At 47.1% G+C, this 25960-nt stretch overlaps 1 protein-coding gene across 7 annotated transcripts; it reads right to left on the reverse strand.

Annotated features, from left to right (window-relative positions):
• Positions 1-337: 337 nt before the first annotated feature.
• Positions 338-25137, reverse strand: TRAF3IP2 (TRAF3 interacting protein 2). 7 transcript variants are annotated; one of them, XM_084513586.1, is made up of 11 exons: positions 25001-25137; positions 23659-23825; positions 16692-16770; positions 15704-16441; positions 12448-12637; positions 10091-10266; positions 8938-9026; positions 7417-7485; positions 5228-5344; positions 4073-4147; positions 338-944 (listed from the first exon to the last, which is right to left on the reverse strand). In XM_084513586.1, the coding sequence occupies exons 3-11, from the start codon at positions 16705-16707 to the stop codon at positions 798-800; spliced, it is 1617 nt and encodes a 538-aa protein (XP_084369712.1). In that variant the 5' UTR covers positions 16708-16770; positions 23659-23825; positions 25001-25137; the 3' UTR covers positions 338-797. The 7 variants fall into 7 exon arrangements, with proteins under 7 accessions (XP_084369712.1, XP_084369713.1, XP_084369714.1 ...); XM_084513587.1 differs by having other exon boundaries at positions 24795-25002; XM_084513588.1 differs by lacking the exon at positions 25001-25137 and adding an exon at positions 24117-24617.
• Between the last annotated feature and the right edge of the window lie 823 nt (positions 25138-25960).

Here is a 25960-nt window from a genome sequence, read left to right on the forward strand (position 1 = left end):
GTTTCCAGTTGGCAATCCCTCTCTGACATGCTGTTTTAAACAAGGGGTGAGGAGCAGCCGTGAAGCTGAAGGCCCGCTGTAACTGTCCAGCAGCACTCCAGGGCACTGCCTGCACACGTAGCGTTGCACTTCGCTGTCCCTTTGCGGGCTGCTGCTGTGACATGCCCAAGGTGTTAGAGGCTGTGCTGTAAGGAAGCGGAGCTCCAGAGACTGCAGATCCAGGAGGCCTCTAATTGAAGCCAGTGTCTTTATGCAAGGCAGTCTGAGAAAAACTTGCGTTACTCAACCCTTCCCACTCCTTGTTGTTCCCGGCAATGAGAAAAACTGACGCAACGCGTAAGGTAGCCTTCCAAAAGGCAAATGTATTTAATAGTGCATGTACAAAGTGACTGTATGTTAATGCTGTACACGGCAGGAATGTCTGTAAAGAAACCCTGAGCGCAAAGGAGGATGTAATTTTCATTTTACACTTATTGCAACATTATTTCTGGTATTTGTTTGCTATATTGACTAATAAAGGAATATGTTCAAAACAGATGTTAAAATAAAGCCAGACATTCTTTCCATTTGCAGCTTATTAAAAAACCTAGGAGAAAAGAGTTCTGCCCCATCAGCTTCAGAAATAGATGTTTAACATGGTGGGGAACAAGCTGAGCCTGAGTTACCCGAGACAGCCAATTCCTTGAGCAGAAAGAGTGTCTTCTGTCATCAAAAAGAGCCATCTGGAAGAAGGCTGGCTCCCCGCCAAAAGCAACTCTTTAACAACAAAGCTTCTTGTGCACTTTAAGTGATAATGTTCATAGCGGCACAACCTGGAGCGTCGGTAAAGGCCCTATTGGGGGAGCAACGTACTCCTCCTCTCTCAGCAGCCGCAGAAGGATGTTCTTCTTATTCTTTGGCCAGTTGTAAATGTGAGTGTTCTGCAGCCAGGTAGGCACGTGTTCCTGAAAAAAAAAAAAGAAAAAAAGAAAAAAAAAAGAGTGAAATCCCATAAATCCTCCTGAATCTGTACCAGAACCTTGCAGATTTCATTAGACTCTGCCAAGCAAGATTTCATTTTGTCTGTTCTAGACACTTCCCGTAACAACAAGAAATTTTAATTTGGCTTCAAAATCGTATTTGGGTTCCTAAATAAATGAACTTCGAATGATCTCACAGCTTGCCTGTCTCTCTTTCTGTTCTGCCATCATGTTGGCTAATTTCACCACGTTTCAAAGGGATTCTGAGTTCAGTGATAGGCATCTAAAGGCTTGGGAAAATAAACACTGAGGAGACAAGGGAGACATTTAAGTCCCTACCAGGGGAAGGCTGCAACCCATGATGTTTCCCCCTTAGTAGCTGCTGAAGGACCCACACAACGTGTTCAAATACAGAGGTTTACCAAACGAGCCCTCTATCTGTCTTTGATAAGAAACTCCATTTTTTGGAGGAAGGAAATGCAGCAGACCTGCTCTGTCTGGACTTCAGCAAAGCATTTGATGTAAGCCCACATGGGAAATCATTAGTTAAGCCTGAAAAGATGGAAATTAGTGTGAGAAATGGATAGTAGGTAAGAAACTGACAAGTGGGGATATGAGGACAGAGGCAGGCTATGCCCAGAGACAGGCTCTGTGCCTTTCTTCCAGAGCTGGTCCTGTGGCCAATTGCATTTAATACCCCTCCTGAATGAAGTTACCTGCATGCTAACGAGCCCTGGCAGTGATTTTAACATGAGGGAGGTGCGCGGGATGGATCAGAGGAATAGGAATAGGGCAGAGTGCAGACAGCAGGGCCATGTGTTTAGGGCAGAGCCTAGTTTGAGCTGTCCTGCCCTCCATGGCACGAACCCTGCTCACGACCTCCCTGCTGCTGCCCCCGCTCTGCCTGTAACCCCCAGCCAGGGAGAGGTAGCAAACATCCCGGGGTAATCACAGCTAAATGCTCCATCATCGGGTGACCAAATCAGGAAGGTAAGATTTTAGTTGATTGGCTTGATGCAAGCCTTGAGCCAGCAGGACCCACATTTCCTTTATTAGTGTACGATGGGAAACTGGAAAGGCCGGTTCCACCTTAACTCGGTGTCATGTTTTTTCCCCTCATTATTCAATTTCCCGATGAACGTTCTTTGGATCGCACCGATCTGTTCCCCTAGGAGGTCAGCTAACTTTCACATACCAGCAGTGCCTCATGATGTACTTCAGATGAGAGTAACTCATCTAGCATCCACGTCCCCAAGTGACGCCTCCCAAACCTTGCTTCCCTGCTCTTTTCCAGTGTCAGGTACAGCAGGACTTACACACAGAGAGAAAAGTCTGGTGTAAAAAGGACAAAATGGAAGTATTTTGCCTGCCAAAATCATCTCACTGTATATATACATGGCATATTTCAGCCCTGGAATACGTGCAAGTTTTATAAGCTCTGGTACCTAACCTCCTCTACACTCGTTCGATGAAGGTAAATGATGTACCAAAGAAATGCATGAACGAAGAGAGAGAACCTTAAGATCACTAGAAAATGCTGATCTGCATAATTTGGGTGAGAAAGGCAGCTCTGGAATAACTGGAGGGTGGTGTGGACTGTGGAGTGATTGGCAGGAAGGCTGCCTGGAGCCTGATGCTTTGATAAGAGCAGCTGAATAAACCAGCCCTGGAAATTCCTCATTCAGTGTCCGAGAGCCGCTGCTATATGCTGTATGTCTTCTGATCCATAAAGTTCAGCCAAATTTAACGTGAGTTTATTGTTCTCGTGTTTGCCTTGAGGCCCAGAGAAGGCTGTAGTGCCTGCTGTGCCAATTGTCTCTGCAGCCCCTCACATCACGCATGCCACATGGCTGCGGACTGTAGGGTCTGCTCGCATAGCAGCCACTCGAGGAGCCCCCGAAATTAGGAGCAGTCCTGCCCTTTGCCCTCACACCGAGCTGCAAAGACCAGCCAAAAACCCCGAACAGTTTGCTGCTTTGGTCTGCCCAATTCCCACCGGGGCTATCTCCAAGCTTTTCACACTTAATGCAAGTAACAGACCGCAATCATTCAGGAAGGAAGCCGAGTGACATGAAATACCAGAGGTAATGCTCAGTCCAAAGAATCCCACATATTTTACAAACCCAGGAACATGTTTTCAAAATTACGAGCTTACACTAAGCCAGGGCCTAAATAAAGAACTTCATCACACTAAAATCCACAAGTGCTGTGGGATTTCACAGCCCTACAGTCAGTGATAACATTATTGAAATGTTGACTTAGGATCCAAACTCTGGGCACCCAAATAAATATAAAGAATCTGGCCACCCTCCTCCAAAATGCAGCTGTACCTAGGGGTAACAGCAGAGCCACGCACCATTTAGCAAGGAAAACTGAACACAAACATGATATATCCATTATAAGTTTGGGGCAGAATGCCTTTTCTCCACTGTAACTGAAGCCATTTATCATTTCTGATCTTTTAAAAATCCAAGAGATTCTCTCAGCACGAGAAAGAAGGGTAAAGGAATCTGTTGCCTTACGTGTTTCTTATTCTCCAATGAATCTTCAATAAGGAGGGCAGATGAAATTGCAAGTCCTAAAAAACCTTACAGTTTGCCTTTGATGGGCCCATCAAAGTTCAAGCAATGGTCTAGCACTTTAATATTTATTATCCTCTTTATTTTTATATTCTCAACCCGCCCTCTTCCAGATCCTCACTTCAAATCGGTCATAAATCTCCCCCATCTCACTCATCGGTACTACATCTGGACAAAATTATAAAAGGGTTAATACAAAAAGTATGCTTGCTGGATAGATCATCTCTCTACATTTAAATTCTTTCAATGCTCAAGACAATCTGAGTTTTAGTTATACATTCATCCTCAGAAACACATTTATGTATTTAGGTTTATATTGTGGGTGAAATGCTTTTATTTGTATGTACATAAAACTGCGAATTTTTCATGTAAAATACAGCGTGGAATATTACTAGTGGGATATTAAGAATCAAAAAATGAAGCTTTTGGCTTTTTAAGACTTCTTCTGGTGCATTGTGATCAAAATAATACGTCTAATGATCTGAGAAATATATACATATTTCATGTCATAATATATACATGTTTGTGTGTTACCTTTTTGGCATTTGGAAAAAGCACAGGGATGAATCTGAAGTTCATGCTTCCTTGCTGTATAAACTCGATCTGCATCTAGAACAGAACAAATTGCCAGGTTTATTGTGAGGAAGGTTATGTTCATTTTGCTTTGCATGCATCCGAATCCTATGCATAAAAACATGGGTTGCTTACTTAAACTGCTCTTCTGTTAAGTGATTTGATCTATTGCTGCTGGACTCTGGGTATCGTTTTGTTTGGCCACTTACTCTGATTCTTCTTTACTACAGAAAGGATACAGGAAAGATCCGTCAATATTTCTTAAGCATTTGGTTCTGTGGCATGAAATCATTGTGGCTTTAGCTGCAGTTGCAAGCCCCATGAAATCCCTCTAGAACCAATGAAGCTTGACTCAAGGCCCCTGTTCAGACTCCAAGGGGGTGAAAGTTTGCAGCCGGAGACGAGCTGTGTCCAAGCTAGGTCCCAGCCTGTCCCCTATGCCCCAGTTCCACGTCTGAGCTGGGGCTCAGCCTGTCCCCCGTGTCCCCAGGACACTGGCTGAATGAGCCACAGGCTCCCAGGGGATGAGAGGTGAGCAAAATGCTGCTGGGAGCTCACCCCTTGGTGCCAGCTCCTCACAAGTTTTCAGGATTAAATGGGACAATCAGACCAGTTATAGGGTGAGAAAGGGTGAATTTCATGGCCCTGTGAGCTCTGCTGGGCCAAACATCCATCCTGTGGCAGACCGCAGAGATGGGTCTCTGTGCCCCACGCTGCTCCCCTGCCACCCAGTGCCACCAGGGTCCCCCTTTGCAGCTCTGGCCTTTGCTTTGCAATTTCATGTTTTAGCCAGGAAGGTCAGGCAGCATTAGATAAGATTGTGCTCGGGGCTGTATGATGGAGCAACGTGGGCTTGCGAAGGTGCAGGAGGAAATATACAGAATATGGAAGAATAAGATGAGCACGTTTAATAGGATTTTTCTTTCTTGAACCTCTTAGCAGATGTTAATGAGCATACGGAGCTGATGAGAGGGAGGATTAATGAATTCCAAAGGGGGGTGTTTAACTATGGGGATTAGTGAAAACAAAGCAAAGAACCTGCCATTTGGAGACAGATTTGTCTTTTGAGGAGAAGAGACAGTCTTTGTAAAACAGTAAATGCATGTCCTTGCTTACCATCCTGTGGATGTATTTAGTATGTAAGCCGTGTTCATCCCTGTCCAGCTGGGATTCAGCCCCTTCCACATCCTGTTTGTATTTTGGACTGATTGCTATGATTATCATCACCGTCTTCTGTTAGGGAGAAAAGCACTTTTATGAAATTGGGAAATGCAGCGTGTTTGGTAGAGGCAGATCGGAAATCTGCCAGTTTGTGTTTTAAGTGATCTTTATGTTCTTGGCAAACAAGAGAGGATCTCATTCATTCTGGCAGGAAACACAGGAGAACTCGAACACTCGTCCTCTTTATTTCTCGAGATCGCATAATATAGAAAATCGAAATGTCAAGAGATATATTAGCAGCTTCCAGTTTACAGTTGGAATCCCTGTAATAAAAAGCTACTTTTTTATCAGCGCAGAGTGCATATGTACGTACACAGAAAAGTTATCCTCAAATTCAGACCCAAATGTTTTCCAACAGCTTATGGAAAAGTGCATCTTTTCAGCCATCTATGGCTCTTTATACACAAAGCCACTAAAGGCAGTTGTCTGGGGAAACTACACCTAGGGCTTTTGGCAGCAGAAACAGGAACTTTTTGTGCTGCTTGGGGCGTGCAGAGGGGTGACTGTGCAGAGAGCGGGGCTGTGGTGGACAGCCCGTGAAGGTTTAGGGGTACCTGGTGGCTCTGTGCCACCTTGCTGTGGGCTGAAAGCAGTGCTCCTCACCCTTCTGGGACAGCCCAGGTGTCACTGTGACCTGTTTAATCCCAGGCCCCCACTGATTCTCAGGGGCCATCCTTCATATCTGGGAAATCTCTCTGCTCTTAGTGGTGGGCCAGTGAAGAGGTTCGCAGATGAAAGCCTCCTCCTTTTGTTTATCTAGGGCCTGTCTTTTATCCCCGCCACATCAGGCCGTGTAAGGCTTCCAAGTATGTGGCTGAGAGTCAGCCTGGCACCTAATTAACTCTTTCCTTCTGTGCAATATCAAGGGAATTTGCCCCACCACAGGGTCAAATACGGTAAAGAACCATTATCCCTTGCACTGACTTAACATACTCCAGAATTACTTTTGCTTCTGCCTGATGTGCGTGTAAGCATTTACAGATGTTGAGGGTTTGCAGAGACATGCCTGATTGCACACATCCCCCTGCTTGTGTCCAAGCAGTCCTTTCTTGCTCACATGTGTAAAGGTTTAGAAGTCAGAAACTGCCTCCACAGGCACTAGAGGAAAACAGACGTCTCCAGGGGGGCAGCCAGAGAAGGATCCTTATGTGGAAGGGGGGAATTGCTCTCCGCACATATCAGGCTTTCCTACTGACTGTGCAGGAGTCCCTAGGGGGTTCTGCCCGTTTGTATTTTAAGTGTTAATGATGTTCTTGGCAAAAGCAAATTCACCGTGGCTTCTAGTTTCCATACCTCAATTATACACGGTGAGTCCAAGCCTAATTTGGCCTGATGAAAACCCCAAAATGCATGACTGCACTGCCACAGCAGAGCCCCAGGCTGGCTCTGCTTGCAGTAGCACCAGGCCTGTGTGGTAATGCACTGGAGCTAAGGTGTCCTGCTGGATCACCTTTAGGAAACCTGTGTAGTGCTGGGTTGGGGAAGTTGAGCTTCTTTTTTCAGGTCTGGGGAGAGCCCACCACTTTGTCACCCTGTTCCCAAGCCACGGAGATCTGCCTGGAGTGAGCCAGAGGCCTGGTGGCTCCCCAGCAAGGGAAGAACCAAGGGACGCCAAATGTGGAACCAAAAGGAATCAAATGTAGGATGGTTTATCCAGAAAAACCTTTCCATGTTTTAGGTAACACAGAAGCTGTGGGTGAGATGGCCACTACTGTGCAGCCCGGGATGAAGCACAGACAAAATTATATCCGTGCACGGGCAAAGCACATAAAAAATCTTAAAAATGAGACAGAGAAACAACTTGTTCAATGGCAGCTGCAGGCTGAATCTGACAGCCAGCACTAGAATTTGTCAGGAATGCCAGGATTAGCACTTCATTTCCTAAAGAGTTTTGAGGCCATAAGAAGAGGAAGCAAGTGAGATTTGCCCGTGCTTTCTATCACAGGCCTCTGCTATGCCAGTAGGGCAGGGAAGGGCATAGTAGGATCTTGCATTTTGATGCTGCTCCTGTGACTATCAGAATAATTCAGCCATTTTCCTCAGGTCACTGCTGCTGTGCACAAGGTTAAATTGCCTTCACATACATCACCTAGGTAGCGTTCCATCCACTTTATGATGTCAATACCTCGCACCGTGTCCTCGAATATATCAATCTGGAAGAGAACCAAAGCTGGTGGTGAGCAGCCTTGCGCCTTTCTGGCTGCAAGGATATATTTTGGGTGTCAGGTTTAAGCTTTCCATCACATTCAGTTTGCAGAGCGTGCGCTGGGCAGTCAGGCAGGGCACCGACACTGGCTGCAGCAATCCAGACTTGGGACCGAGCAGAGACAGAGGACTTGCCAGTGCTGAACGCAGCCATCACCACCCACTCCCTGCATACTCAGTGAGCCCAGGAACTGGCACTCAGGGACTGTGACCAATGGAGTAATTATTAACTTCTCCAGGCTTTTGATAGAAGAATTGTGCTCCACTCTCAAGCCTTTCTTTCTTTCTTTTCTTTTATTTTTTTTTTCTTTTTAAAAGTAGAGAGCACATTTGTTTCCCTGTTTGGGGGCTATTTTGCTGTATTTTTTTTTCTGTAGCAGGCACCAAGGATTGCCTGTCCAGCAAAGGTGCTATTAATGAGCCTTCTACTCTGAACCTCCATGACGCCCTGAGCTTTCTTATGAATTGGTCATAGCACAGAGCTGCTGGGGAGAAATATAATTTCAGCCTCTGGAAAAAGTCTTTGATTCATGAAAATAAATAAGCATGGACAAAACCCCCACTGAGTCTCATTCAATTTAACGACAGCCACTTGCTTAAATGCTTTCCTGAACTGAAGCCAGAGCGAAGGTTGAGGGGTCAGATAGCATATGGGCTTGAAATAAGGAAATATGAATCAAGATTTTGACGAATGCTGAATCCTACAGCCTCTATGGACGGGTCCCTTAGAGGGGGTAGTTACGACGAAGAAAACTCACCAGAAGTTAAATGAAAATCTGGATGGTTTATGGGATTAGACAGTAGGACACAGGCCTTTTCAAGCCAGTGATTTTTGAATTCCTTTCAAAGGTCTAACAAAGCAAATGAAACCATGAGATGGACTGTTTCATTAAGCTGTGTGAAATACACTGATTTTAGATCAGTTTTTAGCAGAAAGGTATTCACATTTGAAGAACCAACGATGTAATTCCTTCTCAGAAAAGAAGCTGGGATGGGATGAATGTGAAAATTGACCTTTTTTAATATTGGTATTACAGACCAAATACGAGACAATGTTAATGGAATAGCTCACAGAAACTCATATTATTGCCTGTCTGGTATCTGGTGTCACTAAATGGAATTTTCCAGGGTCATTATTAAAACACAATTCAAGGTATAAAATTCAGTTAAAATAGGGGCAAATGAAATGGCTAATCATTTAAGCTACAACTTTTAAAACCGAGGCCATTTCATTCCATTTGTAGCCTCCTTACTCTACAAAATATGGTGATAAACAGCAAAGCATTTAAATGCACCGTGTATGCCCTCTGCTTTTTTTTTTTCCTTTCTTTTTTTTTTTTTCAAAATTTGTCTCTTTTCTTCCCTCATTGAAAGTAATTTTCTCCGGAAGGAGTACTTACAGCAGTTTGAAATCCATTTACAAGCAGGAAGTTCACAAATTTCATGACCTCCACCGCTGTGTCCACGGAATAGGTTATAAAGACCTTGCCTAAAAGAGTCCATATGAACATGCAAAGCATTAAAATACACAGTGCAAGGGCCGCCATTTCTGCTGTGCTGCGGGTTCTGCCCACATATGTGCCTCTAAGTTGTTTACCAAATGAATTTACAAACCAAGCTTCTTTTTTTTCCCCATCTCTTTGGCATATGTGAGGTTGGGCCCTCACCCAGAGCTCATACCACCTAGCCCCAGCTGCAGCCAGCCTCCCCAAAACCTCACTGACCCAGCTGAGAGCTGGAGGAGCCATACAGGTGCTGCACAGCCTCCCCTTACAGCAGCAATAAGCTCCTGTGCAGGGCAGGATGGAAAGCTGAGGACAGTCACAACTAGGTTCTTCAGGCCAGAAAGTTGTCATGTGGGGCTTTGAAAGGTCATGTGAAAAAATGAAGACTAAAGGAAAAACTGAAACCTCAGGAGAGATACGGAGGGACCTTAGCAATGGCATCTCTCACTGGCTGGCCAGCGTGGCATTAAGAAGAAAGCCAGCTTTTCTGAGACTTGACTTTCCCAGAAGAGCCGAAGAGTGAAAGTGTTTCAGGGGCTGGTGGCAAGGAAAGAAGCTCAGCGGGTGCTAGTGACGCCCTCGGCCCTCACCGTGGGCTTCTGACCCGAAGTCGTCTCCACTCACCAGGTCAGGGAGAAACTGAGGTCAAGACTTGACATTTTTGTCTGGTTTGAGACAGGCAGAAACACTTTGTCCCTAAGGCTTTGTTTGTTATTAGTCTTTTACTGTAAGCCTGAGTGCCTCCTGCCTCAAAGGGACATCCTGTTTAGCAAGAAGTCATGAAAACAATCTAAACGGTATTTATTTTCAGTAAACAAAATAACAAGCAATTAATGACAATTATGTTTTCGGGATTCAAGGGAATAATTCCATTCCACCAAACACGAATGCTCACACCCTACAGATGTGATGACATCCAGTGTTTTCCTTTCTTCTTGCCTTTGTGTCTTAATGCTGCTAGCCCCACTCTGTCCCCCGAGCTTTCCCACCTAAGGCTGTGAAGCTGCTCTGTGAAATCTCGCACAGAACAAATTTGCTAACCACTTACGCAACTCCTCCGGCAAATTGCTGGTTCTCAGAGTTCCCTTGGCTGCAGGGTTACTCAGAGGTCTTGGGACAGCAGCTGGAGATGGAAAATTGTCAGAAGGACAACAGCACGCTTCATCCGGGCCACATGCCTTGGGGGGTAGCTGACCATGAGGTAGCTGGTTGTAGATCTGGTTTCTACAAAGAAAAGCAAGAGAGGATTTAAAAAATACTTCTTTTCAGGTAAAATTCAGGTTTTTCTTTTTAATAACAAACTGAGAACTTTGTCTGTGTATTACCTAAGAGAAGTTCTTGTAGAAATGCTTGACTTGGCATTTCTACTTACTTATTACAGCATCTTTTGATCTGAGCCCTCTTGATACCTTGGTGACAGTCTACCACAAGACATAGTTTATTGCAGAAGCAACACTAGCCACAGGAAGTAAACGTACCTCGTAGCTGAAAGCTGCTCAGTTTGCAATTAACAAAAGAGCAAAGAGCATTTCCGAGCAAGAAATAATGCCGTGCCATGGATGTTGTTGCACACATACCAGAGCAGAATGGCACTTGTGCAACCTCTTCCCATTATCTTTGTGAGAGCTCAAATTTTCATGGCATGACAGATTTCAGGATGTCCTGTGCTGCTAGGTGGGGAGCAGGAAAACGGGGGTACAGAGCACTCCAGTTCCAGCCGTGGTACAGCTCGGAGTATCTCCAGTTTTGGGCAAAACTCAAAGTTTTTCTAAAGGGAAAAAGTTCAATTTAACCAGCCACAGCAGATCCAACAAGGATTTGTCATGTTAGGAAGCTCTGCTCTGGACCTGCAGCAATCTCGCCTAATATCTGCTCTACTGTAACAGAGAGAAAGGGGTGGCTACAGTAAGCTTAGCAGTTCTTGTCCTACTCTGCTTTGGGTTCACAGTTGAAGTCACTAGGAAAGAAAATCTACACAGATTTTTTACACGAGGTGTAATTTGAATCTGCTGGGCTGAATCTGTTGGATGAGCGTTAGGTTTCTCTGAGGGCTTTTCCCCACAGAGCAGTGATATTTAGTCAATCAAGCCCACTCTCTTTTTTTCTTTGCCTTCCTTAAATGAACGATGACAGTCTGGGCACAGCATGTTTTCTGTTGTCACATTAAGATTTGGTTTATTCATTTTGGTACAGATGTTTTCTGTTACGAAATACTCTATAGGCAAATATTACCAACATATATCTGCCGTTCCTGGAATCAGCGCGCAGACACCAGCAACGTAGCCACAAGACAGAGAGCGGGCATTGTGGATTTCTTTTAGCAGAAGGAAGCACCAAGAAAAGCAACATACACCTCATCAAAGGCCACAAAAACGACCCTGTAGTTAATTTACAGACCTTCCCGAAACTTCACCTTGTCTAACAAATATGCCAAAAATTAGCAGTCTTTTTAAATTTTACTAATGCAGAGGATACCTGCTGTTCCTCAGTGTTTCTACATTTTCAGATGAACCCTTTAGTGCAATTACGTCTGCTGCTGCTACTGACTTATCATAACGTCACGTTGTCCATCCTGCTTTATCCTGCTTAGTTTTCTGCCACGACCGTGTCACGCAAGTGGACATTTTCAAACAGGGATGCCTGTAAGTTTAGCACCTTTAATCTCCTTTGTCACTTAAATGAAAGCAGCCTGCTTTTCAGATGTGATACCTACAGCTTCAATTTTACTTCAGGCAGCTGGGTCTGGAGACAGCCTTGCATAGATGATATTTCCCGTTTGTTAATGATGCACTTATAATGGGAGGGAGATAGGAGGCACGGTAAGTTAATATTTGAAAAACAGTCCAAAAGCCCCAGATGAAAAGTGCTAGACATGATGTGCTTTATTACTACATGAGAAATCATAGAAAATGCTGCAAAATGCAAGGTAGAGATATATCAGTGACAGACAAGATTTTCTCCATTTTTCTCTGCACTACGGAAGAGATAAGAAGGAAATTGCTGAAAGCCAATGATTGAGGCAGCCCGGGCTGGTGCACCATAGAGCTGGAGGCTGCAGCGAGTCGCCAAATTGACCTTTGCACTCGAACAGGAGAGCTCTAAAGTTTCACCCGAAATATTTTCAGCCCCTCTTTAACTCATCAGCCCCATCTCTAACTTTCAAGTGTTTTTCTTCCTTAATGCATGAGTTTCAGGGTGTGCTGTAAAAACATATCGGGTAACCGGCTTTGAAACTCCTTAGGGTAAGGTCAGGTCCCTGCTGCGTGTAAAATAGCAAATAAAGAAAACTGCCCAGCACTTACATCTACCCCTGCAGCACGCTAACACTACAAGGCTTCAGAATTACTGGTTAAAAGCCCACAGAATGAGATTAGGGGAGCTTCAACCCCCTGGAGGCATACTTACGGGAACCGAGGAGGACCAGGGGAGGAGCACAGCCTCTGGGGTGGTCGGTCTCCAGTGCCCTGGGGAGCACGGAGGTTTGAGCAGTTTGGGATGAGCTGCTGGGCCGGGCGGATGACCCTCACGCACGGTCCAGGGACAGGAGGAAGCGGCTGCGACGTGTGTGCAAAATGCTGGTAAGGAGCTCTGCCATCTGGGAAGGTGAGAAAACAAAAGGCAGCAGCTATCATTTCAGCCAACACTTTTTTTTTGTATCAGTTTGTGTTTGTTCCTTTCCAGGCACGTCCTCCTTCATTTCTAGGGAAACCGAGCGGTTTGGAAGCCCTTGCAGGTAACCGAGTCTGAAAGAAGTGAGATTAAGGAACATTTTATGGTCTGGTTTCCCGTTTCCCTTTCACACATGACATGGTTCAGATCCCTGCTGTGGGCTGCACTACTGGGACAACTGACAGTTAAATACTCGGGGCTGCTTTGTCCCTGCACTTCACATGCCTCAGTGTTTTTTATTTTTTTAATTTCTTTTTGGCAATAACTCGAGCAAATGAATCATCCCAACATTCTCATGAAAGCAGATGCAAAATCCTGGAACAAATCAGTTTGCAACACTAAGGCTAAACAGACTGTGATTATTGTAAATGAAAGGAGAAAAAATAATCTCTCGGTTTGTTATTTCACTCTGCACGAATTTTCTGCCTAGCTGACCTTTTAAGGTCTTGCTGCTGGTCCAGTTGCCATCCAGGAGGCTGCAGGGGAAACCCAAAGTAACAATTTTGCTCAAGCAATTCTGCAAAGTCTGACTGTTGCTGGCTGGGTACACGTAATGCTGTTTAATAACTAATGTACAGTGGAACTGTTGGCATAAATTGAAAGAGAAAGCAATGTAAGCTGTTTGTTTCCCAAATGGGGAAAACTATTTTTTTTTTTCAGTCTTTCTGCTTGCAGTTTTCATTAGGCAGCAGCTCTGCACACTTTCAAGCTGCTGTGTGCAGATCAAAGTCCAGCCTGGCAGGGCTTATTAGCACTGCATGATTATGGTGTTATGAGCTGGCTCGGAAAGCTGCAGTGCTCAAACACTCTTTTTTACCTCTAGATTGTTTTTTTTTAAATCCTTTTAGCTATTTTGGTGTCATGCTTTCCTTTTCCTATCAGCCATGAGGACTAAGGTTTAAAAAAGAAGAGGAAAAAAAAAAAGAAAACAAAGCTTTAAAGAAGTCATCCAACTCCAGGAGCCAGTACTTTAAAACCAAGCCCACAATTACAGAGGTTTCTGATGGAATCGTGAGTTGGCAACATCTTATTTCTTGAGATTGCATTGGGAGATATTCCCACCCCACTCTTAACTGTTTGTAACAGCACAGGGTGAAGGAGGCTGGCAGAACAAAAAAAATGAGGGTAATTATGAGCTTCTCATAGATTCCTCATGAGCAGCCTTGGGAAAGCTGTCCAGGCTCTGAGCGATTCAGTTGGTTTTACAGGTGAGGAGCCCAGCCTGGGTTTCACCAGCTTCCCTTGGCTCTCTCTGATGCTGCAGTATTTTAGAGGCCGCAACCACTGCTGCTCAAAGCACAGCCTGGTGACGCACGCGTGCCCTCACACACCAACAGCTCTCATCTACAAATATCTGAACTAGTGCTCCTCGGTTACCCAGCATGGCCGCGAGGATTTCTTTGACTTCAGAAGTAGCTCTGCTGTCGTGTCACAAATAGCAGGTGTTCAGGACCAGCTGAGAGCTTACGGGCACGATGCACGCTGTTGCTAGTGCCCGGGAGAGGCGAGTTGCGACACACGAACTGCACGGCTTTGTTGTGGGCTGCCACTGCCCAACAATTATCTGAAACACAAGGAGCTGTCAGGAGGTGATTTATGCCGTCCCAGGCATGTGAGAAACAGGCGCGCAGTTGCCAGTGTCTTGGTCCTGACCAAATCTGCTCCAGCCATCTGAGTTTATTTTATTCTTTTTGCCCTCTGGATATGGTTGAAACATCAGCGATTTTTCTAAAGAAAGACTTTCAGAGCCCCTGCTTTGATACACAACAGCCTGGTTCAGTAACTGTCCTGTTTCTCACGATGCCCACATGTGGAGGAGGTAAATAGTGAGACGTGTTGTGCAACCAGCTCTTCATCTGCTTCGAGCTAAGCTGAAACCAGAAGGTACGTGCAGAAAAGCAGGGGACGTTTTGCAAATGTTCAGCTCCAGTCGTTGATGGAAGTCCATCTGTAGCCCCTTCCCCATTACAAAGCCCCAGGACCAGAGGTGAAAACGGCAGCTCTGACACTCCGACTATTGCGAACCTCATTATAGCACATCACTGGAATGAGAAAACTCCAAACAAATGTGGTGTAAATGCTCTGCAGTCAACAGAAGGTTAAGAAAAAAGGGTTATCAGAACAGGCCTTCAGCCTTTTATTACCAAGCCAGCTCCAAACTGGCCGGGGTCTCCTGTGTCTAATGTAATATAAATTGTATTAAAACAATGATATTGCTGTTGAATGTTCAAAGCTCACTTCATAACAGATAAGAATCTCACAGACTGGAAAGGAATACTAATTAATAGCAGGCTGTAAACTGCGCCGTAGCCTCCGAGAGCCAAAACACCCATATTGACTGGGTCACATCAGCGCTCAGCGATACGATCACCAGCAGCTGAGAGGGGTCCATTTCGAGTAATGAGCTTCCATTTCAGCTGACAACAGAAAAAAATGAGGTTGATGGATGTCACGCTCTTTTCATACAGAAATACAGCCCACGGATTAGTTTGGTCATAATGCTGGCAGATAGTGTTTAAAGAGATCAAGGGTAAGCACCCAGCCTGATTCTGGCAGGAAACTCTCAACCTTGGGGATCCAAGTGGGAGCAAGGAAACCTATGAAAACAACAGGAATTAAGTCGGTATAGGAGGCTGCTGACTGACTGATGCAAGGAGGAAGGAAATGACTAGAATATGAAATAACAGCAGGGAGAAGGCTGTGTATGCTCAGCATGACTGACAAAGGCTAGTTTCTAGGCAAAATCATTAGCCTTTATTTGATGAGCAACTGTGAGCTCTTTAACTTTCCCTCTGGCTCAGAGGCTCTGCATCAGAGAATCCGTCTGCACAACCCTAAAACCTGGAAACAGAAAGTAGGCTGCAAGTAATTGCTTACAAATATTAATAATTGCACGCTGCAAAGGAAGTACAGTAGGAAAATAGGCAGCTTTGGGAACGATGGCTGTGATGCCCCCCCGAAAACCTGCCTCGGGGTGAGCAGTGCTACTCACATGGGCTCTGCAGGTGCTGCTCTGCCGGGCAGCGGTGCCCGAAGCAGCCGTGGGCTGCCGGGGAGGCGTTGGGATGGGGCAAGTGCTGGCACACAGGGTACTGCTGGGGCTCGGGTCCGAAAAACTCCCTGGAGATCAGCGGTCCTGGGAGGTCCTGGGGGTTCAGCACGGAGACGAGCGGCAAGGGGGGCTCCAGCTGCCTGATGCCCATCACGTCTCGCGACTGGGAGTTGTACCCCGTGTCCACAGTCGCCAGCTCGGCTGCGGGTCTGCTTCCCGAGGGCTGCTGTGACCGTGAACTCCCTTTGTTGCTCTCCTCCGGCGAGTGCTCGGGAGCGTCAGACAAGCTCTGCTCCAACTTACTGGAATTGTGCCCAGTGTCAGCTGAAAGCTGTGGTCTTGGCTGCACGCCTGACTTGTCCATAGCTAAAAGGTGCATCTTGGGGTGAAATACTCCAGCTACTGATTCACCGGAGGAACACGAGTGCCCATCTCCATCAGGATCGGTGTATTTTGACCACAGCCTGCTGTCTGGCTCTGCAGGCAGCTGGTGATGTGCTGGTGCTCTGCAGGGGCACGATGGGTCAGCCGCAGGAGCAGCACATTGTCTCTGGGGCTCCTCATCCTCCACATCCTCTCCAGAAGGCTGTGAAGCCTCTTCCAAGACACCTTCAGGAAATGGGGACCACGGCATGGATTCGTCGACTTCCACTGGTATGCTTCGACTCACAAAAGTGCCTGAAAAAGTGGAAGAAGAAACACTGTAGATTGACAGCCAGACCACTGAATATGATGGTGATGGTGATGATGAGCTGGAGTACTGAAGAGCAATGTGCATTCTTTATATCCACATGTTTACATGCTTTAAAAAAGACAGGCAGAAAACAGCAAGAAAGGTCTGGCTGAATTTTGGCAAAGCAAGACAGCAGAGGATTAGCTGGTTAACCCTCTAGTTAGTGGCTAGTGCAGAGTTATAACTTGGACTAACCTGACACGGAGGCCATTTCCCGGTTCTGTGGTCACACCAGAAATGAGAGTCGACTGCAAGGCCAGAATCTTACAGCAAACTGGAAGACAAGAGAGAGGACTCTTGTGAACATGGTGCAGTTTCACGCAGGCAATAATCCCAAAATAACTCCATCTCAGAGCCTGGAAAAGAAATACTGGTTAGAGTTCTGGAAATTGCATTTCGCAAAACAGACACTTTTATGGGATTTACGGAACTCACTGTTCCTGCTGAGACTGGGGAAAAAAGAAGCACACAAACTGTCTCTCACAGGTAATTTCTGCACCTGACAGAAAGGCAGGCTGTATAAATCTGGGGATTTGTATGCTCGGGCATATCCTAGGGAATACAATCATTTGCAGTATTTTACTCCAGACCTTGTAATAATGCCTTCATACTGATTCCTTGGATCTAAACTTCACCGCACACCTAGCTGAGTGATTTCAGTTCCAAAGCTAGCTTCCAGGTGTTGCTGCTTGTTTTATCAAACCAGTTCACCCATTCTGTTATTGCATGCTTGTTATTTGAAATTATTGAGAGTTATAAGACAATTTAGAGACTTTGTTTACTGTTTGGATTATTTTCTCCCTTTCTTCAGAATTGGCTTGTGCTCCAGACACCAGAATCATCCCTTCCTTTTGTGGGTGCTGTCAGTAAATTTGGTCCAACCGAATGATCCTTGATGACAGATGCCTCTGCTCCAGAATGAGAGCAGCAGTGGCGGGTGACTGACATGCTCTCGCTGTACCACCCTTTGGGATGAGAAGCACAATCCTTGCTGCAGGCTTCATAGAGCATCGGTTTTATGCTGGACCTAAATGTTGCTTGACTGTGGAGGGGCAGAATTTTGCCCAGCTTCAGTCACAGTAGCTTGAACAGAAAGTTCAAATGTGGAATGTATTCAGAGAACCACAGTATTAGAAAGAGTTGGACAGGCTTATGGAGAGGCACAAGGCAGTGTCCCCACCTTTATCCTGGCTCCCACAGCCTTCTGGAAAAGCAAAGAACGTGTCCTGTGCTACAGGACAAGAGAGAGGCTTCATGCTCATGCTGATCAGGTCGACTGGCATGTATTTCCCCCTGAAAATACCTCTGGCATTGAAGACTCTTGGTGTAACATTTGCTGGGAAGTAGGATAAAAACTGTGCTCTGCTGCTGCTGGGCTGCAATGTAAATATTCCTCCTCGGCGTAACACAAAACCCACCTATGCAGCAGGTTTTCCATATATTCAAAATACACATCCTATGTTGTAATAAGCACGTCCACGGGGAGACTTACAGTAGGATAATTACTGCGGAGTAATTACGCTGGCAAACTTTCCCATGCAGCCAAGCCCCGCGAGCGGCTATTAGCACGCTGCTGCTCCGACAGCCGCACCCCGGTGCACGAGAAGGCAGGGTCTTGTCCTAAACCAGCTCCTTCCCACACGAGCACCCAGGCTTCAAATCCTGGCAGCTGGCTGACCACCACCACACAGCCGTCCTTCCCCGTGCTCTTCAGTACTTTTCCTCTGTGCCACGTCCCTGTCGCCAGTCCCACTCACTGAGTCGGGGTTCCCCAATTCGTAACTCGTGGGATGGGAAAGAGGAAACTTTGAGCTCTCGTTATCAGCCCAGGATGGTGGCAGAGGTGTGTGCTCCTTGGTGGCAGTGACGAGGCACTGTTAGCCTGGGAACTCTGCTCGGATCACAGATTAAATGGGTGCCTCCCTGGGGCGGCGACTCACGGGACAGCACAGCACATCACCATTAGAGATATCACCATTAGAGATAATTATCTCTACAACATTATCACCATTAGAGGTAATCCTTAGCCAACACACAAACATGGCTTTTCAGAAACTAGTTTACGAGGCCTAGCTCACTATGTTATTCCTTGGTGGTCTCAAACAGCCAAATCACCGTGCCACTTTGCCTTCAGATCCTCTATATTCAGCAGCCGCTGGTTTAGCACCACAATAAGAACACATTTCTACAGAGAAACCAAGAACTCAATCCAAACCTGAGTGAATTCAATGGGAATCTCTCTGTTGCCTTCAGCAGGGTTCAGACCAGCTGTCCGATAGGATTTAAAAGTTAATAAATTCCTTTGGAGGCTACAGCCTTCAAAGTTTTTTTGCCTTTTTTCAGTTGCATCATTCATGCTGGCTGGCTGTGAAATGGGTCACGCACAGACTATGTGAATCTAATACTCGGCAGAAACAATGCTTACTTCAGAGTAGTTTAAAAAACGTATTTCCTATTAGTTTGGCCCTCTAAAAGGACAAATGCCTCTTTATCTCTTCAATCAACTAAATATTTAAATGACTGCCTTATCTCCTTCCTGTGTTACATGAGCTAAACATTATGGAAACTACTGCAAATATCTGAGTAAAAACAGTTTGGCCAGACAGAAGAGAGACCTGATTCTGCCGCCTATGTGCTTCCCTGCAAAAACTTCCAGCTTTTTAAACATTATCCCGCCGCAGGACAGCTGAGCATCGAAAGCTGAGCCTTGATGCCCACGCACAGCTCCTGCTCCTGCGGGGCCGAGGGCTTTGGTGTTAAAACAGGCACACCATGAAGGAGGAGGAGAAGTGACTTCCTCCTCCTCCTCCTCTCTCAGCAGCTCTGCTTGGAAAGGGAAGCTGTTACAACAGCAGAGCTCTGTCTGTGGAGAGAGCCCCGAGGACAAGTTAACCCCACCACATGCTTTGGGCAATGCCAGCGGCAGTGCTTGGGTTGGAATTCCCAGGAGAAATCCCCTCTCTGCCACAAATGTTACAGCTGATTCAGAAACACCCCTCCTCTGACAGCAGCGTGTCAGGACCTTGGTTCTGCTCCACTGACGACCCTCAGCTTCTAGAAAAAAAAAGGAAAAACAAAACCGAGCCCATTATCCTGGTATTTTATGTGGCCTCACAGCCTATGATTTCATTAGGTCTCCTTTGATTTTCCTATAGGATTTATCCTGCAAGTATAGTAAAGCCGTGGACAGAAAAATAACTTGCTTAGGTCCCCAGTGTTGAAGAATTAGGGTAAAGGAATGCTTCAGCATATTGAAACGTCCAGAGAAACCCGCAGCCTGATCCCTTTCTGGCACTAAGACCACCGGAGAACGTAGATCGTGCCCAATCTCATTTCCAAAGCCACTGCAGCCTCAAGTCAGATCGTGATATTGCCAGGAAGCTTCAAGAATTTAATATACCCCCTGCACCGGTGACTACGCAGGAGATTACTGATAACCAGCTGGAGCTTTTGCTCATATTCCTGCCTGTATTAAAGTGAAGGGGCCCTTCCTAAAGGGACAGAGTAGCCAGGCCTGGGCTGCTCTCAGAAATGACGAGGGAACTCCTTAAACCATCCCTTCTCTTTCTTTTCCTTCCTCTCCTCGTACGCGCAGTTCTCTGGTGTGTGTTTGTTCAGCAAAAAAGCATTCCTGGGTGGGTGCTCAGCAACCTGACAGGCAGGGACCCAAGTTTTTAGGAAGAAACATCCCAGCTTTTGCAAGGCTTCCCAGACGCAGCGAATTTCTCTTCCTCCAGCCTGAGAGCCCCGAGGGAGGGCTGCCCCCCCTGCCGCTGTGTCCTCCTTGTGACCTGCATGCTGCTGGGGATGGCCACTTCTGGGAAGTGGCAGGGACAGCATAAACGGAGGGGAACAAACTCTTGCAGGTCCGTGGGGACAGGCCTGAGCATCCGAGTTTGAAGCAAGGGCCAAACTGCCCTAAGAAACGTCCAGCAGAGGCAAGGGGGTGGCCGGGAGAGGAAGAGTGTTGGGTTCGGGCCCATCTTTGCAGTTTTCTTGTGGCCAGTTGCGAAACCATCAGGCATTCCATCTACTTCCCTGGCTTGTCAGGATGCACTGTCCCAAAACACATGCTTACCACCGATCTGCTTTTGATTAGGAAAGTCCTGTCAGTGAAGAAACAGAAGAGAAAACCTGCAACGCAAGTGTATCTGCGCTCCCCGTCACTTCCAGAGAGGGGGAAAACATCCTTACCCTTTGATCAAAGATACATTTGTGTACATTAGTAAAAAAGAAAATATTAGGAAGAGAAAGGAACCTCACTTTCCTTGTTGCACAGCTCACAAGTTTTTTATTCCCCAGTCATGACATTTCTGAAATAGCATGGATTTAGATTAAGGCAAAGCTGAGATCACAAGGGGTGGGGATTGATCGGAATTTCTTCATCTCCATATAATTCCTTGTACTTTGGCTGAATCATTTAAGCTCTCTGGAGCTGCAGATATTCATCTGCAGGATGGGAGTAATTAGATGCAGAGTTTGCAAGCTGCCGTTAGGATGCACACATCACTGAGATTGCAACAAATGCTGTTGTGACGGGGTCACAGAAGTGCAAGTGCTTCAGCACACTGTGTCAAGCGCAGCTTCCTCTACAGAAATGCTAGGCAAAACTTTCCTCCAAAAACCAGGGACAAATCCTTTTGGGAAGAGCAAGTGCAAATGTGGGAACTGTTTTGGGTCTATAACTTAAATAAACACAGACAAAGAAATCCAAGCTGAAGAGTTTCACTGCACCACGAAGAATTTGGGTTGCTGTCATCACAGATGCTTCCCGGCTCCCCTGGGTACCTTCCCCAGCGAAGACCAAGGCAGTGTGTCACGTTCTGAGCCCAGACTCTGAACTCTCTAGGGCAGGTAGTGTTTATTTTTACGACTTCTGGAAGGAGCAGAAAAACAATATGAAAACAACATTCCTCTTCCACGCTGACTGTACGGCTGCTCTTACATATTTCCTGCAGCCATGACATGGAAGTCTACATACGCCAGGAAAACGGGGGAACATGCTTCCACGCCTCCCTGCTTGGCAAACATCACATCCTCTTTTTCAGCACGAATATCTTTCCACTTCTCTGAGTGTAGACTTCGATATGCATGTAAAAGGAGCACCAGACAATAAGTATCAAGAAATTAGAAGTACAACACTTTAAAAAAGGATCCAGACAGATGTCTCATGTATAGGCAGAATTCCTTGCCAGTTTTCCACGTCTATGAAATATGAAAATGTCTGCAGACGTCCGCATTCAGGCACCTTAAAAATGTATTTGCTGTCTGGAGATTATTTTCTGCCCATTTCTGATGCTGATAAAACTTTCATAGGTACTGAATAACCCTCAAACTGGGATATCCCATGGCCCCAGTGTATCTGAAAATCCCGACACGTAACCATTCTTGACAGGCAGAATTTGGGGTAGCTGAGGGGGGTTGGATGAGGAGATCACCCTGAGAGGAGCAAATCTCCTTGGGAACCACAAAATCCTGGTTTCCTATAGCTTTGTACCTTATGTTGGACCGAGTGGCTCCTAATAAGGGAAAATCTCTGGCACTTCGTAGGGCTGATGTACTCGCTCTCTCCGTGCCGCAGCGTGAAGGGCACCGGGTGTGTGGGTGGTAGGAGGGTGTGGGGAAGACTCTGAGACCTGACGTGTGTCCCTCAGCTGGTGTGATAAGAGCCCTTCTCACCCTGACTTGTTTGTTTTTGTGAAACGTGCAGAAATATATATACCTCATGGACATGTACCCTCTGCCAAACTTCGAACGCCACTGCTGGTGGTGAGGGGCACTCATAGGCACAAACACCATAACTGCACATGCTTGTTTCTTTTCTTAGAAAGATTAAAAGGTGAGGGGGGAAAAAAAGTAAAATAAATAGTACAGTATGCTTCAGAACATTGCTGGCACTCAGCAAGAGCAAGCTGATCTCAGAGGCTGATGGTATCACAGGCTGCAGCACAATTAGCAGACACTTGCCAACAGCCAGCAGTGTCAGCGAGTGCTCACTGACCACTGCAGTGCTGTTTTAAACACATTTTTGTCCCCTTGACCCCAACCAAAGGACTTCTGGCCATTCCCCAGCGTGGGGACATGGCTGTTACCGACAGCGAGTGGCCCAGGCACGCAGGGGGCTGGGTGGGGGCACAGCTGGGATCTCTTCATGGAGCAATAGGTCTTTTTTACAAGGCACCAGGGCTGGCACCTGCCTCAGGCAGAGCAGGGGGATGCCTCAGAGCCAGCTCTGTGCCATGGGGTTTGGAGCACCCTCTGGTCTCTGTGGGGAATCACTGCTCATGCCTGAAGGTACACACGCAGCTCCGTGCTCCCTGTCACGCTGCCAGGGAGATGGCCATGCAAGTGGACGATTCCAGCATCCAGGCCAGGCCTTGAACCTGTAGGGAGCTTACAGGGGCTGGGAATTTCCAGTCCTTTGGTAACTGGCAGTGGAGGAGGATCAATAAGTCCAGATCTGCTGTTCTCTCTACCCAGCAAACGTTAGCCCCACAAAACCCACGTCCTGAAACAAACAGCTACGGGATGAAACCAGAGTGATTTTTATATGGCTGATTTTACTCTAATTAAAAAGAAATACCACTGGCTCGCTCCCACCGTTTCCATACCAACGCCATGGAAGACTGTGCGAACCAGGTCTAGAAACCTGTTTTCTTCGTGCTTTCCACTGACCTCTCCCCCACCAGGTCTGAGGACCTGTCCGACGCTGCCCCTGGCACTGGGGCCAGCAGTGCTCAGTGGGAACCAAGGCAGAGGCCCCCGTGCCCGCACCCAGCCCCGTGGCAGCGCTGAACAAGCCGCCTTGGGCACGTACAGCCGTGCAGGGAGGGACTGGGCTCAGGCCTGGCTGACAGGCATTGCCAGGCAGCTATGTAAATACGCAGGACAACATTTCAACACCAGGCGTGTCCATTTCCAGTGTTTACCCCAAAACTCTCCTGATTATGAAAAAAAAAAACAAAAAACCCTGCAGTGAAATGGCTGAAACATGTTGTAACCATCTGTGAAGCTCGGTCTATCATTAGATGAGAGAGAGAGGGGAAAAAAAGGGAGGGAAGAGAGAAATCTGAGGGAAAAAATACCCACGGAGAGCCAAAAGTGGGTCAACAGCTAATCACGAGCAGGGACCGAAAAGCGCAGTATCTTTAACACTCCTTACCTTGTGGCTGAGGAGGCTCACTCAGCTGGCCAGGGAAGGGGAAGGGGCTGGAGTGTCTCCTACGCGCTCTTTCGCTCTGCGAGCACCCGGGTCTCCCTCCTCGGCCGTTTTTTTCCTCCTTTTACGACAGCCTCTCTTCCTCTCCCAGGTAAGCTGCAGAACTGGCTCTGTAGCAGGAAGTGGAAGAGGCATGCAAATCACAACTCAGAAGTGGAGAGCCTCCGTCTGCAGCCTCCTGTGGGGGAGAGAAGCAGCGGCGGAGGAGAGACGCTTTGAAGCTCAAAAACTCTCTCCAAATGCCTGCGTGCGTCTCTCTCCCTCTCTCGCAGGAGGCCAGGCTGCCTCTGCGTGAGCCCTACAGATAAATAACTGTAGGGGAAACCCAGTATGATTCCTAAACAATGTGGCTCACTGGAAAAGTCATGCTTTTTTTTTTTTTTAAATCCCCGGTTACTTACTGTCAATCCCAAACACTAAACCAACTGTGATTCAGCCTACCGAAGAAAATCACATGACGACTGCAAGAACTATATAAAGAACAAAAAAACGATTTCTCATCTGATTTTTTTTTTTTTTTTTTTTTTTTAGGTTTGACTTGTAGACACTTCCAAGTTTTCCTCCGTGCCTCAAAGCAGCAGAAACTCTCTGTTCATACATGCTGAAGCCCTTATGCATTCGCACTGCTCCTGAAAGCCGAGTAAGACCAGTGCTCGCAGCATGGCGTGGTGGGCTCTTAAGAGCCATGCCGGCCATTTCATGGCAGCGGTCCCTGCTGCTCCCGCTGGATGCAGCTGTGTGTCCCAGCCTACACCGCCTTCCTGACCTCCCCGTTTCACAGACCTCCCTGCCAAGAAGCTCTTCCTGATCTTTAGCCTACATTTTCTTAGATTAACCCTAGGAGGAGTCTGTCTTGGCTGCAACTCGTGCGCAGTGCTTCATCCTTCAGGCGTCCACGGGCTGCCACCACACGCCAGCTTAACGCTTGATCGGCCAGCCTGCACACGCAGGGATGCCTCAATCACCCCCCCGAGGTCTGTAGCTTGGGTGGTGCCTCTCTTTCTTGCTCCTGCGCCCTTCCCGTGGCATGGGGGGCAGAGGAGGGAACCATGTGCCCAGCAATCCCCCTCCAGACTTACACCATCCTGCCAGCCCAATTCATGGCCATGAGGTGAAGCCATGACCCAGATACTTATTTCCTCTTGCCAGAGAACTACTGCCAGATTTCCAGGGGAAGAATTAAAATGGCTGGGAGCAGCGGGTGCCTCCAAGCTGAGCACTAAACGCGATTATATCCGCGGCACTGCAGTGTTGTCCCATGGCCTGAGTGCCCCCACGGGCTTACCTTCTTCCCAGAGAAACCCACTGTCCATCAGGAGCTCAGCCCGGCCCTCCGACTGATAGTCCTGGCCCCTTCCTCCTCTTCTTCCCCGCCCTCCTCCGCCGAGGACACCAACCCTTCCTTTTGGGTCATCCTAAGTCACGCTACTGGGCTGAAGCCAAAATTGCTTTCGGTTAACACATGAGCATCATTAGTGGCGTTATAGCTGGGGCTGTTCAAGTCAGCTCGAAGTTGTCACTCAATTATACAGCTTCTCCTGTATGGCTCTGTTGCACTGTGATCACCCTGACTGCTGCCAAAAGTGCCATTTTCAGCAGGGTGGCTTTTGTTTCAGGACTGTGCCTTTTTTTCAGAGCTCAGCCAGTGCTAAAGGGCTAGAAACGGCGAAGGCAGAGCCGCAGCAGGGCTGGTGCTGCTGCCTGCACCCCTTGTGCGGGGCTGGGCTGGGCTCTCTGTCGGGGCTGCATGGTGGCAGTGACACACTTGGGGCCCTCTGATGCCATGCTCCTGGCAGAGCCCTCCCTCATCATCCCACCTCCGCAGTGGGGCATGGGGAGGGGACACACATTTGTCATCCCCACGGGGGCCTCACAGCAGGGCATGACTTGAAGTCCTGTGGGGCTGCCTGGGAAGAGGTGTCGTCAGGTGGGACATGGCCCCAATGCCTGCAGCCTGTTCCTGCTTTTCCCTCAGTTACCATGGAAATGGACATGGCTGGGATAGGAAAAGCATGTAGTACATACATAAAAGCATAGTACAGGCGGCAGACACAACACGCAACGTGCCTTCCTGAAAGAAGTGATGGGAGAATTGTAATAAAACTGCCCTACTCTTGCTCCCTCCTGTTTTTTCTTCAGAAAGGATCAGTGGCGATGTGGCTCACTACTGGTGTCACTGCAGTGGTGGCACCTGCTCCTGCAGCCAGGGACAGTGGCAACCCCTCATTACACTCCTGGCATCAGG

The sequence above is a fragment of the Aythya ferina genome (genome assembly GCF_964211825.1).
Source record: "Aythya ferina genome assembly, chromosome: 3".
Classification (NCBI taxonomy): domain Eukaryota; kingdom Metazoa; phylum Chordata; class Aves; order Anseriformes; family Anatidae; genus Aythya; species Aythya ferina.